Here is an 18,150-nt window from a genome sequence, read left to right as displayed (position 1 = left end):
ATATAATCCTGGCTGCAGCATTCAAGACAGATTGGAGAGGGGAGAGTTTGGTTAGAGGTAGACCAATTAGCAGAGAGTTGCAATAATCCAGACAAGAGTGAATAAGAAAAACAGTAAGAGATAACATTTGCAGATCATTTGTCATAGGCAGTTGTAGAAAAAGGGCTGTGAAATAAGAAAGATGTTAAAAATAGAGTAGGTAATAATTTATCTTTATCAATTAACAAAGTGCAAAATAAATGGACATCTAAATCTAATCTAAATCAATTCAATATATGGTTTAACCACCTTTTGTCTTCAAAACCACATAAATTCTTCTAGATATACTTGTACACAATTTTTGAAGGAAATCAGCAGAGGATTTTTCCAAACATCTTGGAGAACTAACCACAGACAAGTGTCAAAAAGTAAGAATACTTTAAAAAAAATAGAAGTGGTAATAATTTATTTTTATCAATTAACAAATGCAAAGTGAATGAATAAAAGAGAAATCTAAATCATATCAATGTTTGGTGTGACCATCCTTAGGTAGGTTGTCCTAAACATCTTGAAAAACGAACCACTGACCTCTTCTGTGAATGTAGGCATGAGCAAATCTTTCTATCTGTTCATCTAATTCCACACAGGCTCAATGTTGAGATCAGGGATTTATTATGGCCATATCATCACTTCCACGACTACTTGTGCATCTGTACGCTGAAGATATTGACGTTGGCTGTACATTTAGGGTCTTTGTCCTGCTGCAGAATAAATTTGAAGTCAGATACCCCCAGATGGTATTGCATGATGAATAAGTTTATGCCTCTCTTTCTCTGCATTAAGAACACCAGTAATTGTGATGCACTTCCATCAGCTGAAACGCAAACTTGCGAAGAACCTCAACTATGTGTCACGGTTGTCTGCAGACACTGATTGTTGGACCACTCTCCAGCTCTTTGGTGACTAAACTGCATTTTGTTACAGCCAAATATTCTCATTTTGACTCATCAGTCCAGAGCACCTGCTGCCATTTTTCTGCACCCCAGGTCCTATGTGTTCATGCATAGTTGAGTCACTTGGCCTTGTTTCCATGTCAAAGGAATGGTTTTGGCTGCAATTCTTCCATTTGGCCAGACTTCTCCGAACAGTAGATGGGTCTCACTGGTTGCTTCCAGTTCTGAGCTGATGGTGTATCTTTCAATTTTGAATGGAAGTATGAGGTATCTTTCATCTGCTGCATAGGTTTCAATGACTGACCTCTCCATCTTGCTTATTTCTTGTTGTGATCATTGCCGAGAAATATAGGCAGATATTTTATCCATCATGCAACACTATCAGGAAAGAGTCTTATTGGCTCTAAATGTATTCTGCAGCAGGGCCATGACTCCAAACATGTAACCAATGTCATTAAAAAGTGTCTTCAGCTTAAAGAAAAACAATGGGTTCTGGAAGTAATTATTTATCCTCAACAGAGTCCTGATCTTAACATGAAAAACTTTCTGGAATTAGATGAAGAGACAGGAGGATTTGCACAGGCCTATATCCACATAAGATCAGTGGTTAGCTCTCCAGGATGTTTGGAACTACCTCTTTAAGTGCAGTCTCAATAAGTAATGATTTGATTTAGATTTTTTCATTCAATTTGTATTTTCTTAATTGATAAAAATAAACTATTTACACTTCTTTTATAGCATTCATACTTTGCAAACATTTTTTCCATATCAGTTTAAAACTTTTGCACAGTACCATACATATAACATATAAATATATACTATAAATATATTATTATATGTCTGTATGTAGTATTCAGTGGTGTCTATGTTTGTGTGCGCGTGTGCGTGTGTGTGAAGAAATGAACAAAGATTTATCAACACAATTGGATTAAAACAAAGGTGGAAGTTCACTTTAAGAATGGCAGAGAGGAAGTTATTATCCGTATCTGCCAATAGACTATTGTACTTGACCTTAGTGATCTCACAAGTGAACACTGAAGGAGACGTTAGTCCTGGTGTAAGTGTGATAGGGTGGGCTTCAATGAATGATAGATATATAAATGTAGCATGAAAAGTTTGAACAAGAAGAGAAATATCACACATCTCTAAAATGTACATGTAGATCTGCATTTGGTATAAGGGTGGTTTTACGTATGGTCCCAGGCTGGTAACAAATCCAGTGTGGCAGTGAGATTCCTATAGAGCGATGCATAATATTGCATTGGTGGCAGGTTGCCAACAAAGAATTCTTGTAACAATGTAAATGGCTTAAGTGTTTGTTTCCAGACAGGACTCTCTCAGCCCAGGCACTTCCCAACCTCATTGTTCCTTTGTTCTAGCGGATGTTAAAGGGACTAAGTGTTTTGTTTTCTGGGCCAGATAGATTAGATAAAGTCTGATTTTTTAAACTTCACCTTCTAGGCACGCAAACCATGTTCAACTCCTTCTGTGGTTCAAGTCCAAAGACACAATGTTCAAAGTACTAAGACTTTAGGAATTTATGTTTTAGGAAACAGAACATTTCTCTTGATGCAAGATGTTCCTCAAAAAAGGACTTTTTCAGAAGGTCGGTCAAGTAAGGGTTCTTGGAAGAGCCATGGTTTTAAGAGTAGTAACTAATAGTATCTATTAACTGGTTATGTTATTGCAATGAATTCAATGCCAAGGTTTCTAAGAATAAAATGTTTTTTTTTAATCCTATCTAACCCGTTTAGTTAGTCCATAATCAATACAAGGAGGACATTCAGCGTTACTGGCTCATGAGTACATATTAGAAGCGGCAGCTAACAAGAGTTCTCATATGTAACACTTCACTGTGTCTACCATTCCTGCTTAGGAAAGTGTGATGTGTGAAGGAGATGAGTATTGTACCATACCGGGATATACGTCTCCATTCTGTCGGCAGCGCGGAATATTGTCCACTAACTCCTTCTACAGTCTGAAGGAGATGAGTATAAAAGACAAACCACTTCTGTGATATATCACAATAAAAGATGCAGATTAAACTGTGGTTAATACAAGCAGAATGGATGTGTAAATGTAAATGATAGGATCATTCACTTTCTAAGATGTCCTTTAATGCATATAATAAAACCATAATGCATTATTATAGCTTTCAACTTCAACCATGGCTATAAAATTATGCAGAAAGAAAGAGGTGACTATTCTGGGGCCGAAGTCAGAGGTTCTAAAATGCTATTTAGACTTAATACTAAATATTCTAGGTCTCGTCAGGTAATATTAGGAATCGGATGCACTTTCTAAGCTAAAGAAAAATATTTTTTTTTTATCTGGCAATGTAGCAATACAATAAAAAAAATATTAGTTTAGTACCACACAAAGAGAACAAAGTTTTAGAACCTTGACAGGAAATTTGCTGGGCTTCCTGCCACTCCTTCCCATCTTTTAATAGAACACAACTAATTAAATGGTCGTTTGTTATTAGACAGCGGTCAAAAGATATGACGGGGAATGGAAAAATCGTATTCATTGTCCTAAATCACTTGCAATTAAATTGTGCTTTTCTACATGGGAATACGCACTAAACTGTTTTGATTTTAATTGAAGCAGCTTAATTTTTTTATGAATATGTTGTGATTGATCTAAACACTCAACGCGTTAATACAAGATATTCAACCAGGGCATAAACAAGGGATACTGAAAAAAAAGATTTGATCATATGGTACATTATTATTGGTAACTTGGTTTCTTGCAAAAATGCAGCAAGGACCAAGGTACTGCTCACTTATGGCTCCAACATTTCATAGAGTTTTGACCAGTATGATGGATCCAGTTACAAATCGATCCCAGCAAGTTCCAATGGATCCCACTGACTTGCTTATGCTAATTTGCAATTTATACATAATTGAAAAAAAAACCAATGTGAACAGAATCTAAAAAGTAAAATGAGAGAATCTAAACTCCAGCCACACATACAAAGCTCACCCAAACATATCGAATACTTATGTTGTATACTTTGGCTATTTTTTTTCAGATCCTCTTGCACCTTCTCAGTTTGCAGTAAAAAGGAATACAGTCACATCCTCAAGTTTTCAGGTTTCCTGGACCCCATCTCCAGGATGGGTAGATCATTATGAATTACAATTGCTAAGCAACAGAGGGGAAAGTCTACAAAAATATAACGTCCCTGGAGATGTCCCCCAAAAAGAAGCTGTGTTTACATCCCTAAATCCAGGCACAGAATATGAAATCACCATAACCGCTATCTCTGGCAGCAAGAGCAGCTCCTCCATTGCTATCAATGGTTCCACAGGTAACAGAAAATAAACCACTGTGCATTATTACACTATATCACCTCACACAGCATCATTTTCGCAATAAACCACAGTTCAGTGTTTGCTCTTGAACCAATTATTGGCATGCTTTATCTCAAAGTTTGTTTGCCTTCTTCATGATTCCCAATTCGTCAAAATAACCATAATATTTCCACTATTGATATCATCATGTTAGAAAAAAAAGTACCCAATTTATAAAGACCGATGATTTTCTTGATGAGGGGACATAGTGGAGTCAGACACTCTTGTTTCATGAATCAGGAGCATCTTACAAGTGGTGTGAGCCTCTGTACTTCACAGCAGAAATTTTACTCCAGTCACTGACTGGAGTAACATTTCTGGCATAGTGGATGCCACAGCCTGTCATGCATTAGCCGAGCTGTGGTGTCAGGTCCCTGCCACTCCCCAGTTCTGCCAATTTTGGTGGAGCTGAGAGAAACTGACGTGAAAACACCAAAGTGGCAACATTTTCAAATCAATTTACAACAGAATTCGAATGAAATTGCATGAATCAATCAGGGCCATAGTGTTGTACTATACATTATTTTCCACAACATGTATTTTATAATTAATATATATTTTCTTTTTTTATATAGTTCCAATGCCTGTGAAGAGTATCGATGTTAGTAGTAAATCAGACAGTATTCATGTATCATGGATTCCTGGTTCTGGCAATATAGAATATTACAAGGTTATTTTATTATATCAGCAAAAGATCATTAGTAAAGTTACTCTTGCTAAACAAATAACTACACATACATTTAATGAACTCCTTCCTGGATACACCTACAATATCACGGTGATAACTGATGCTGCCGGCCTGCAAAACTGGAACTCTAACTTAGCAAGGACAGGTAAGGACTGAAAAATTTCACTTGACCTTATTACCAACATCTGGGGTCATCTTGTCACTTCATCTTACCCATTTGTTGTTCTTCATTGACTAGCTCCTGCTGAAGTGTCTGATCTATCTGTGCTGAATGAAGGAAGTTCTACAAAACTAAAGGTTCGCTGGAAAACACCTCGAGGCAAGCTGGATTCCTACAATATTACCCTGTCTGAGAAAGGACCTATCAAGCAGAGCCGAACTCTGAATTCTGCTTCCACTGAAGTCACCTTTAATGATCTAACACCAGGACGTCTATATCAGGTTGTTGTCACTTCTATCGCTGGGGACCTAAGTGTGGACAAAATGGCGACTGGCAGGACTGGTATGTATTTACCAGTGGTGTTGTTTGGCTAATGATTATATGTGACAGCATATGTCATTCTTGAGTGACCAAAAAATTACCATCATTACTGATATACTAGATAGTAGATTATTTTTTCTAGCCAGTTTCTAAGTTATACAGCAATTAATATAAGAGGAAGCTGTTGTGAGACATAAACGGCCATTTTTGAAAGATGCCAATGACACACTATATCGGTCAAAACTTATTAGTGATTTCTCATCTTTTGGTATATCGGTCAAAACTTATTAGTGATTTCTCATCTTTTGGTATATCGGTCAAAAAAACTTATTAGTGATTTCTCATCTTTTGGTATATCGGTCAAAACTTAGTGATTTCTCATCTTTTGGTGTATCGGTTAAAAGCTTATTAGTGATTTCTCATCTTTTGGTGTATCGGTCAAAAGCTAGTGATTTCTCATCTTTTGCTATTTGCTGCTAGAAGACTCCATTAAGGCAAATTTGATTGTAGGGAGTGATGATGATCTGAACGATGGTGTTGACTTGCATATATAGCTAGTTAGTTATTACATTTATCTAAATATGGTGACCCAATTTGGGTGACAGAGTTCCTCCACTTCTAACCAGTAAGATAGATCTAATGAACGCTATTCACCACAACATCTAAAGTGTTATACTAGCTCCATTCATACAAATGACTGACAGGTGTCAGCTGTGTAAAATAGCCAGAATCTGCTGAATTTGGAGCGGGCACAGTAGATGAGCCCTCTTCTTACAACTCCTTTCCACTTCAGTCGTACATATATTGTGGATGCCAAGATAACTGGGAGATGTTAAGCACAGGAATAGCTATTTTGCGCAAGCCACCATTGCTAAGCAAGTCCTTAAGGGCCGTGATATTATTCACCCACTCCTGAAGGAGAGGGGGGCTTTACAGAGCCCCTCCCAGATTGCCTCAGGATAGTTGGCATCTGGTGACGCGGATGATGTGGAGTCAGATACAAGAATAAATTCAAAGCTAGCAAAAAACTTAAATGAAAACCAAAGGGAAACTCCAGGACAACAGCTAATAAAGAAGAATAAATAACGACCATTAGCAAGTACTGAGAAGCAACCAGAGCTGAACCAGGAGGCACTCACCACCATACACCTATGTAGGGGAACTGCATAAACAGCACTGAACTGAATTAGAAGCAGGCTTTAAATAGCCAGCCTAAATCTGAGGATAACAAACAGGCCATGCATTAAATGTGCAAAAAGGCTTGTGGTCTTAAATTAGATAGGGTAGGAGATCCCTGGGAGAGCACCACTCCCACCGCTACCTCAGAGGCGTCCTCCTGCATCACAAAAGACCAATTAACATCTGGCTGAGCCAGAACTGGAGAGGAGAAAAAGGCTATCTTCAGAGTATTAAATGTCTTAATAGCAGCAGGATCCCAGTTAGAAACATCTGCCCCTTTATGAGTAAAATCAGTAAGGGGTTTCACCACCTTGGAGAACCCCCTTATAAACCTCCTGTAATAACTAGGAAAACCCAAGAAACATGATAACACTTTACCTTTGCGGGGCCCATCTGAATTGCCCTGGGGACAAGATAACCCCAGGAATCCCAATTTTTGCACTTCAAATACACATTTATCTAGTTTGGCATATAAGTGATGATCATCTAATCTCTTCAGAATGACGTGTACATGGGCCCTATAAGTCGCAAGGTCCTTGGAGAAGATGAGGATACCATCAAAGCAAACATTGACACAGATACCCAGGAGATCCCAAAAAGCATCATTGACCAGTGCCTGAAGTACAGCTTGGCCCAAAAGTCGTGACACAATATTCATAGTGGCCTTCTGGGGTATTGAATATTGTTTTCCACTCATCTCCCCTTTTGATGCGGACAAGGTTATAGGCTCCTCTGGGATTCAGCTTATTGAACCAATTAGCCCCAATAAGTTGGTTAAAGAGATTAGGAATGAGTGGAAGGGGGTATTGGTTATGTACAGTAATGCGATTAAGCTCCCAATCAATACAAGGGTGCAAACCCCCATCCTTTTTGAAAATGAAAAAAAATCCTGCTCCCACAAGATATTTGTAGAGGTGAATAACCCCATTAGCCAAATTCTCCTTAATATAATCTTTTTTGGCGAGTCTCTCAGATTCTGACAAATTAAAAAATTCTACCTTTAGGCAATTTCTCTCCCCTTATTAAGTTGGATGGAGCAATCATAAGTTCTATGACGTGGCAGCCTTCACGTGGCTTCCTCAGAAAACACATGTGGAAACTCCGCCAAGTACCAAGGGACCCGTGAGGCAGATCCCACCGCCCGGGACAGCATGGACATACAGTGAGACCAACACCTTGAGGACCACTTGACAATATCCCCTCCCTCCCAATTAATAAAGGGATTGTGAGCACAAAGCCATGGAAGATCCAAAACCACTGCAGCAGGGTGGACCTGTAGGATGAAAAAGGATATCTCCTTCCTGTAAAGACAACCAGTGGTGAGGGACACAGGCTCTGCAGTGCGAAACCCAACAATCTGGCTAAGAGAATTATCCAAGGAGGATAGCTTTGTAGAAGCATCTAAGGAGATTAGGGGAACCCCCAGTTTTCTTAGTTACAGCAACATCCAAAAAAACTTCTCAGCCCCACAATCCACAAAAGCATAATCCTCAAGATGTTTATCAGAAAAAGAAGCAACAATTGGCATTTTTTTCTTTTTCATATCCAGAAAAAATTCTGATTGATGTCTCACAAGCTAGATTTGTCTTTACAAGCCAGCTCCAGTGGCATGCACAGTGAAGCAAGGTGTACCAGCCTATGCTGTGTGCATGGCATGCAACAGTTTCTGCCACTGACCTTTGGAACAACAATCAAGTCAAGACTGTATGACTCCTGATGAGAACAAGACCGCCCCAATATGACTCTCCACACATTGCATGTGCTACTTTAAACTTTTTTTTTCTTTTACGGTGTCAAAGATATTTTGAAAGTGATATCTATAAACTTCTTACCATCTTGCAAAACGCTATGGTGGTAGTTTATTGGCTCTATATGTAATTAGAGGTCTACTTTAATACTTCATTCAAGAAGCTTTTGTGATATCTTCTGTTAAGGCACTTTATAATCACCAGTAGTGAAAGAAGATGGAATACATATTATGTTTTGACTTTTTATTTTCTAGTTCCAGAGAAAGTTACAGATCTGAAAGCGATTAACAATGGAGTAAAATCTCTCCAAGTAAGCTGGGTGCCACCTGCTGGTGACTGGGACCAATATCATATTGTGCTCTACAACCAGTCCATCGTTTTACTGAATAGCAGTGTAGAAGAACACTTTAGAGAGTTCATCATTCAAGATGTTGGACTTATACCTGGAAGGCAATATGACGTTGCTGTGGTGGTGGAGAGTGGCGGATTGAAAAACACTGCGTACTGCAAAGGCAGAACAGGTTAGCTCTTACTTATTTGTCTAATACTTGGCTCTAACAAACGTCACGCAGTAGCTTTTATCTAGTGGAAACCTAGCCATTGTAGACCCCAGATCTATAATATAACGCTGGGAGCGTCACTCTGTCCGAAGCCTTTATAGACTGCGCAAGCGCAAGCGCCGGCGCAGTCTGGACCCCACAGAGCGACGCTCCCAGGAGATCGCGGTATACGTAAGCGCTGAACGCACACCGCGATCTCCAACAGAGAAACAGGGACGAGCCAGGACGCGGAGGGTGAGTATACTTACCTGTCCCGTTCCACCGACGCCATTCCGGGCCATGAATATCCCCCTGCTCCCGGAATCGGCGCCTGCGCAGTCCGCGCTTTCCGGCGCCATTTTCTTGAAGACACATTGCAGTGTGTCTTCAAGAAAATGGTGCCGGAAAGCGCGGATTGCGCAGGCGCCTTTTCCGGCACCAGGAGGACACAGAAAATCTGTCCTCCTGGTGCCGGAAAAGGCGCCTGCGCAGTCCGCGCTTTCCGGCGCCATTTTCTTGAAGACACACTGCAATGTGTCTTCAAGAAAATGGCGCCGGAAAGCGCGGACTGCGCAGGCGCCGATTCCAGGAGCAGGGGGATATTCATGGCCCGGAATGGCGTCGGTGGAACGGGACAGGTAAGTATACTCACCCTCCGCAAGTAACAAATTGCTGTGCCATGAGGCTGTGGCACTTCATGCCACAGCTATTTGTTACTTACGCCACTTACGTCCACAGCCACCGCACCCACCACAGCCACCGCACCCAGCACAGCCACTGCACCCAGCACAGCCACGCACAGCCGCCGCACCGAGCACAGCCGCCGCACCCAGCACAACCACGCACAGCCGCCCACAGCCACGCACAGCCGCCCACAGCCACACACAGCCGCCCACAGCCGCCGCACCCAGCACAGCTACGCACAGCCGCCGAACCCACCACCGCACCCAGCACAGCCACGCACAGCCGCCGCACCCAGCACAGCCACGCACAGCCGCCCACAGCCACACACAGCCGCCCACAGCCACACACAGCCGCCGCACCCAGTACAGCCGCTGCACCCAGCACAGCCACGCACAGCCGCCCACAGCCACACACAGCCGCCCACAGCCACACACAGCCGCCGCACCCAGCACAGCCGCCCACAGCCACACACAGCCGCCCACAGCCACCGCACCCAGTACAGCCGCCGCACCCAGCACAGCCACGCACAGCCGCCGCACCCACCACCGCACCCAGCACAGCCACGCACAGCGGCCGCACCCAGCACAGCCGCCTACAGCCACGCACAGCCGCTGCACCCAGCACAGCCACGCACAGCCGCCCACAGCCACGCACAGGCGCCTACAGCCACGCACAGCCACCGCACCCAGCACAGCCGCCGCACCCAGCAAAGCCACGCACAGCCGCCGCACCCAGCACAGCAGCCGCCCACAGCCACGCACAGCCGCCCACAGCCACGCACAGCCGCCGCACCCAGCACAGCCGCCGCACCCAGCACAGCCGCCGCACCCAGCACAGCCGCCGCACCCAGCACAGCCACGCACAGCCGCCCACAGCCGCCGCACCCAGCACAGCCGCCGCACTCAGCACAGCCGTCCACAGCCGCCGCACCCAGCACAGCCACACACAGCCGCCCACAGCCACGCACAGCCGCCCACAGCCACACACAGCCGCCCACAGCCGCCGCACCCAGTACAGCCGCCGCACCCAGCACAGCCACCCACAGCCGCCGCACCCACCACAGCCACCGCACCCAGCACAGCCACGCACAGCCACCGCACCCAGCACGGCCGCCTACAGCCACGCACAGCCGCTGCACCCAGCACAGCCACGCACAGCCGCCCACAGCCACGCACAGCCACCGCACCCAGCACAGCCGCCGCACCCAGCACAGCCACGCACAGCCGCCGCACCCAGCACAGCCACGCACAGCCGCCCACAGCCACGCATAGCCGCCGCACCCAGCACAGCCGCCGCACCCAGCACAGCCGCCCACAGCCGCCGCCCACAGCCACACACAGCCGCTGCACCCAGCACAGCCACCGCACCCAGCACAGCCACCCACAGCCGCCCGCACCCAGCAGCGCCACGCACAGCCGCCCGCACTCAGCACAGCCGCCCGCACTCAGCACAGCCACCCGCACTCAGCACAGCCGCCCGCACTCAGCACAGCCGCCCGCACTCAGCACAGCCGCGCGCACTCAGCACAGCCGCCCGCACTCAGCACAGCCGCCCGCACTCCGCACAGCCGCCCGCAATGATGGGGGCGCAGGATGGAGCAGCACGTGATAGGATGGGGGCGCAGGATGGGAGCACATGACAGGATGGGGATGCAGGATGGAGCAGCACATGACACGGTGGAGCAGCACATGACAGGATGGGGCGCAGGATGGAGCAGCACTTGACACGGTGGAGCAGCACATGACAGGATGGGGATGCAGGATGGAGCAGCACATGACACGGTGGAGCAGCACATGACAGGATGGGGGCGCAGGATGGAGCAGCACATGACACGGTGGAGCAGCACATGACAGGATGGGGATGCAGGATGGAGCAGCACATGACACGGTGGAGCAGCACATGACAGGATGGGGGCGCAGAATGGAGCAGCACATGACAGGATGGGAGAGCAAGATGGGAGCAGCACATACCAGGATGGAGACCATATACCAATATAAATGCTCGCCACCCGGGCGTAGAACGGGTTCAATAGCTAGTTTATTTATATCAGCCCATAGTCTAGATCCCATTTTCAGAACATGTAACTTGCATTACATATTGGAGGACATCAGTATTAGCATTGTGCACAATCTTAAACAGCTGCATTCACAAACAGCAAGTGATACCTGCAAAGTAACATAAAATAATAAATGCTATGAATATTAAATAAATATGTATGAGTGAATGATAATCTGTCTTGTCTTTTGACGTAGCTCCTCAATCTGTCCAGCAACTGAGGGTTAAACACATCAATGAATCTTCATTCGTCATCACATGGGTAACACCTCTTGCCGAATGGGACAGTTATGTGGTTTCACTTGCGGACAGGGATTTTATACTTATCAATAAAGTTCTTGCTAAAGAAGCTAAAGAATTTACTTTTGGTGACCTGGTACCTGGAAGAAAATATACGGCCAAAGTTACAAGTATCAGTGGGGAACTTAACAATTGGGCCTCTACAGATGGAAGAACAGGTAAAGTCAGTATCTCTATGATACACCCTTTTACTTTTAGCGTTGACCATGGTCCTTGTTAGGATGTATGGGACCCTCACTTATCGGGACATATACCGTTAAAATCATTGACTGATACAAGTGACGAAGGGATAACGTCTAAATCTGCAATGTGAATTTCAACACATCTACTTAAAAATTATCAAAAAAGGAAGGGTGGGAAGGAAAACTCAGGGGACTTGGCTCAAGAGTAGCAGGAAGGAAATGGGTGACTGATAACATTAATACGTACTTCTACATTCTTGTATTATTGTAAAGCCAAAGTAGACGCTGAGTAATGCTCTATCTGGTACTTTGTAGGGTAATATACATTATACCAAATACTGAAATGAGGCAAAGTACTGAGATGTGTTTACAGACCCCAGAAAAATTAGTTTTCAGGAGAATCAATGTAAAGCAATGCAATGCTCCTCAAAGTAAAGTGGTCCGTATCTGTAATAGTTGTCAGTGGCCTTGAAGTTTTAAAGGTACAAGAAAGATCAAGGTTGACAAGCAGTGAGTTGTCACATTTAGGGTACCGTCTCACAGTGGCACTTTGGTCGCTACGACGGCACGATCCGTGACGTTCCAGCGATATACTTATGATCTCGCTGTGTCTGACACGCTACTGCGATCAGGGACCCCGCTGAGAATCGTACGTCATAGCAGATCGTTTGAAACTTTCTTTCGTCGTCAGATCACCCGCTGTCATCGCTGGATCGTCGTGTGTGACGCCGATCCAGCGATGTGTTCACTTGTAACCAGGGCAAATATCGCGCAGGGCCGCGCTTAGTAACCCGATATTTACCCTGGTTACCATTGTAAAAGTTAAAAAAAACAGTACATACTCACCTTCTGATGTCTGTCACGTCCCCCGGCGCTGACACATTCAGTGCAGGAAGTTCTCGGCAGCAGCGCGTGACCCTGTGGACGCCGGGAGACGTGACAGACATCAGAAGGTGAGTATGTACTGTTTTTTTTTTTAACTTTTACAATGGTTACCAGGGTAAATATTGGGTTACTAAGCGTGGCCCTGCACTTAGTAACCCGATGTTTACCCTGGTTACCCGGGTGCTGCAGGGGGACTTCGGCATCGTTGAAGACAGTTTCAACTATGCCGAAGTCGTTCCCCTGATCGTTGGTCGCTGGAGAGAGCTGTCTGTGTGACAGCTCCCCAGCGACCACACAACGACTTACCAACGATCACGGCCAGGTCGTATCGCTGGTCGTGATCGTTGGTAAGTCTTTTAGTGTAACGGTACCTTTAGTCTTTAACTTTAATGAGAGCAACTTCTGTTTAATACAGGTTACACAATTTAGGCTGATGAGATCAAGTAGAGATGTAGCGAGTTAGTAGGCTATGTCAAATTTCTGGTAGCCTGCAGATAAATAGGAGCTTGGACACTTGGTTGTCGCTTTTAAGAAGAAGTGTTGGATGGTTGTTTGGTAAAAAGTTCTTGGTCTATTTAGGTTATTTCCAAATTAGTACAAGATGGCTGGGTCATGAATACAAGTTGTCAACTGGAAGGGCCAATGCTACTAAAAATGTGTTCTTCTGTACCTGTCAATATTCTGAATGGGTGTAGGATTGTGTAAGAATGAGTGGTGTTGGAGTGGTTGAGCTGAGTGAATGTAGCTAAGGGTGAATTTACATTGGATGGTTTTCGTGTATGAGCATTCCTAGGAACACTCGTTCTCAGTGCAAAAAAGTTGCCAATCACCCCGTGAATGAGGGTGAAATGGTGTTTAAGCTAGCTTAAGAATCATTGTTGTCAGAAGCACATCGTCTAGTGTAAGCAGGATATGTGCTGCCGACAACAATTACAGTCTATCCTTGTATAAGGATCTATTACCAATCAGTACTGAAGAGAAAAAAGATCATAATACGTAAAAATCACAGATTAACATAGGGCATGCCAAGTTAAAAACATATTGAAGCCAGACAGAACAATGTTCTAAGGTTTGTTTATCTGGGCTGGTGGACAATAGTAACGCCCAAGGACCAGAAAGTTCCCTTTTTAGTAGGCACAGCCTATTTTTTTACAATTTTTTCTGCTACATCATGGAATGGTCTGGCAAAGTGATGTTGGATTTTGTTGATGTGCTGTACTTTGATTGTTTCTGCCTATTATGGAAATTATTCGAAACATGGATGTAATATGTGAACATGAACTTAGAGAAACGTCTAGTGAAATGTCTGTATTTCAAATTTGCGTTAAATAGTGTGTTGTCATATATTTTGTATTCTAGGCATATAATAATATAATGTACTTATATTACAGCCTTCCATTCGAATATGTCTCTCATATGTCTCCATTACAGTTCCCTTCCAGGTCACTAATTTAAATTTAGTCAATCAAGGAAAATCAACCAGTCTCTATGCAGAATGGACGACAGGTCGGGGAGATGTGGACTCTTTCCAAGTTCTATTAATACATGAAAACATTGTTATAAAGAATGAAAGTGTATCTAGTGACATCAATAAATATCAGTTCCACTCCTTAAAGCCAGGAGGACTCTACTCAGTGGTGGTAACAACACTCAGCGGAGGCATTGCTTCTAGACAATCTCTGGCTGAAGGCAGGACAGGTAAGATGAAACCTGCTTGTCCATACACTGTACACAACCTTTCAGCTTTATCGTAGACCATAACTGAAGTTTTGGGAAAAGAATATCTGTAATGTCAAATAAAAGTTTGTTAGGTGTCTCTGACCTTCCTTACCTTCAGAGCCACATTCAGCTTTGAAAGATGGTCATGGGCCACCTTCTAAGTGAGGACATGTCCTAAGTCCCCTGCGTGCCGTTTGTAAAATAATAATGCTGCAAATAACCCCTTATGAAATAATAATACCCTAAGTATTCCCTTATAAAGTAATAATGGCTCAAGCCACCCGAATAACATGCTTATGGCCTGCGCCCCTTTATAATGCCCTATGTATCGTAATAACGTAATGTATTATTGTAACACCCCAACCTACTGTCTCCTACCCCATAATCCTGCAGAATGTAAGCCCGCAAGGGCAGGGTCCTCGCCCCTCTGTATCAGTCTGTCATTGTTAGTTTGCTTACTGTAAGTGATATCTGTAACTTGTATGTAACTCCTTCTCATGTACAGCACCATGGAATCAATGGTGCTATATAAATAAATAATAATAATAAATTTATATAAAACTGAGATATCGCGCTAAAAACACTATGTGTCTTACTTGAATCTGTCAATTAAGACACAAGGACCAATAATGATAACAAATAGTAATAATAACAAGTGATAATAATAATAACAACAACAAACTGCCGCCACTATGAATGCCAAAACCAGAACCAGTGTAGATATTATAAAGAGAAGTAAACTCTGCTCCTTACCAAGGGTGGCTTGATGGAGGTTGCGGCTGGTATAGAGGCGCTGGTAGTAGGTGTCAGTGGTTGTAGATATTAGACACCCGGCGGCAGGAGTGGATATCAGGATGCCCGTGTCAGGGGACGCGCAGAGCCAGCAGCGCTCAGGCCGGTAGCGATACTGGATGCGCGTATGAAAAAATGGCCGCCGCTGCTAGGAAGCAGCGTGTGACGTCACAGATACTACGGCGTGTAGGACAGGGCAAAAAGCTAAACCAACGCGTTTCGAGGGACTCCGTCCCTCTTCGTCAGGGTTACCGCCCCCTCACTGCCGATCACTATATATGCTATACCAGTGTAATTAATAAATTAGCCAATTAACCCCTACAAGGAAGTATGAGTGTGCGACAATTGCTTGCACTAATTTGTTGTAATAAGTGGGATAAAATGCATAAAGTTACCACCAATTCCTGCATAAAATAAAATACGATAAAACCAATTTTATTGATATCCTAATTAAAACCAAACAAGTGTTAAAATACATATACCAATATAATATAATAGGATGTATAAAAAAAATTATGTATATAAAAAATTATTTGTATACAAAGTTGCTGGCTTTCCATATAGGGAAATAAATATGGAATTAAATAGGGAATTAAATGAATATAGCATGTGCTTGGACAGTATATACGTATATTTGAGCTACACTGTCTCAAAGCTACTAATAATAATAAATTGCTTTCCTCACGGGGAGAGTGATGTCACGCTTGGAAGCGAAGGAAGATCTTCTTTATCAGGTAATCACAAACATACAACATGTTCACACTCCAGGCCAGAAGGGGGAGCTCTAAACCTGGTTTTTAGGGGAACTTCCCTATATTTAAATTCTGGTCTGGAGAGAGAGTTAGTTCCTGTCAGAGAGACAGAGGGGAAGCTAGAGAGAAGCTTGTCATGGAACATCAGCTTAGACGGAGCTGGTAAGACAGGAGTATAGCTTAGCAGATGTGGGAGTCTGCAGCTCCTGGCAGAAAGAGAGCTAAAGGACTGAGGAGCCGTGCAGCCATGAGAAAGAGCTGCAGCTCCTGGACAGAGATAACACAGAACAGATATGTAGTGAGTGTGCAGAAGAGCGAAGCACAGGCGAGTGACAACTGGGGAGGACAGCTGCAATTGGGTTATCTCCCTGCGAAGTGCAGATACCGGTAGCCAGAAGACCGAGGTTGTGAGGGACTCCAAGACTTACAGCAGAAACCGGCAGGACAGCTGAACTACACCTAACCTGTCCGCCCTAATACCCAGGAGACACAGTGGCGTATAGAGCCCGGATTGTGATAGAGACCCTGTAAAAAGGCTTGAGCCACCTGTCATACGGGTTTGTGTCCCACCTTTAAGGAGGACAGAGAAAACTGTGAGGACCCAGACAGAAGCCATAGGCAGTAAGGGACTACACCACAGCGCTGGTAAGAAGGCTTTTAACTCCATCTGGTAAAGGGGACTCTGAATTCGCTTCCAAGCCGGCCGGACCCTGCCTGTACCTGTGATTCGGTGCCCTGGACTGTGGCTGCGTGAAGTCTTCAGTAAACCAGGTAAAGAGACTGCAAACCTGTGTCCTCCGTTCTTTACTGCACCACTCACCATCTTCATCTACACACCGGGAGCCCTGGGGACCTACTTCACCTGTGGGAAGGTATACCATCTCCGCTGCTTTAACATCACTCCAGTGGACCCCTTTAAGCAGCGTCGGTCACCCTGACCGAATACCACAGGTGGCGTCACAAACACAAACTTTATTCAAAACCCCTTTAACGACTTTCCCTTTTACATGGGCACCCAGGGCCACGGACCGGGTCACCGCCACCGTGACGTCCCCCTTTAAGTACCGGACCCAGCCCTGTGGGCGGTCCATTATAATTAATGATATATTATTATAAATTATAAAGAACTGAAGAATCGACCTGACCATCACTGATCCCATTTTTCCGATGTCACCTCTTGCTGTGATCATATGTCTTCTGTTGTAATGTGCCATATTACAGTGGTAACGAAACGTAACTGTAGGATATTATGTCACTATGGATGAAATATGGACATTATAGCCTTACAGATTCTCCTAGATATTTGCATCAACCTCTTGAAATTTAATACGCTATTTTTAAGGCCCATTTGAAAAAAATAAGATTGTACCTTAGAATTGTTATTTTCAGACTACTATCAGTATTGACTGTTATTATACTTTTTAATTTAGAATATATTTGGACTTACTATTTAAAGGGGTTGTCCACTACTGGACAACCCATTATTGATTGCCCCATAAAAATCCTGCATGCATGCCACTCCTCTACTCTTAACCCTGTGCCTCCCTTCCGTCTCATGACATAAACAATGTCACAGTGCTTGAGTGAAAGAAATGCCGATCTTCCGCTTGGACGCAATTATGAAGGCTGTAGCCGATGAGTGGCCACTGATTGGCTGCACTGGTCATGTGCCATTGTCTATGTCAGGAGACTTTTGGGGGACTCAGGACTGAGAGGAAATGAATGGCATTGTGCTGAGGTTAAGTATGAATTATTTTTTGTTTATGCAGCACACTGGGGCAATTAACCATCTAACGAGGTGCAGTCAAGTAGCAGAAACCCCTTTAAAGCATTTTTAAAGCTTTTTCAAATTTCCACC

The 18,150-nt window shown here is 44.0% G+C and overlaps 1 protein-coding gene across 2 annotated transcripts in view; it reads left to right on the top strand.

Moving 5' to 3' along the window:
• PTPRB (protein tyrosine phosphatase receptor type B) overlaps window positions 1–18,150 on the top strand; it is a 229,405-nt gene that overhangs the window by 134,404 nt on the left and 76,851 nt on the right. For both annotated transcript variants that reach the window (XM_077265275.1, XM_077265276.1), the window contains 6 exons: window positions 3,967–4,245; window positions 4,864–5,121; window positions 5,215–5,478; window positions 8,639–8,905; window positions 11,860–12,120; window positions 14,461–14,727. In XM_077265275.1, the coding sequence (XP_077121390.1) occupies window positions 3,967–4,245; window positions 4,864–5,121; window positions 5,215–5,478; window positions 8,639–8,905; window positions 11,860–12,120; window positions 14,461–14,727 (1,596 nt within the window). The remainder of the gene's footprint in view (window positions 1–3,966; window positions 4,246–4,863; window positions 5,122–5,214; window positions 5,479–8,638; window positions 8,906–11,859; window positions 12,121–14,460; window positions 14,728–18,150) is intronic.

This window comes from Ranitomeya variabilis, chromosome 5 (genome assembly GCF_051348905.1).
Source record: "Ranitomeya variabilis isolate aRanVar5 chromosome 5, aRanVar5.hap1, whole genome shotgun sequence".
NCBI classification, from domain to species: domain Eukaryota; kingdom Metazoa; phylum Chordata; class Amphibia; order Anura; family Dendrobatidae; genus Ranitomeya; species Ranitomeya variabilis.
The sequence above is the reverse complement of the archived record's forward strand: the minus strand, read 5'-3'. Positions and strand labels throughout refer to the sequence as shown.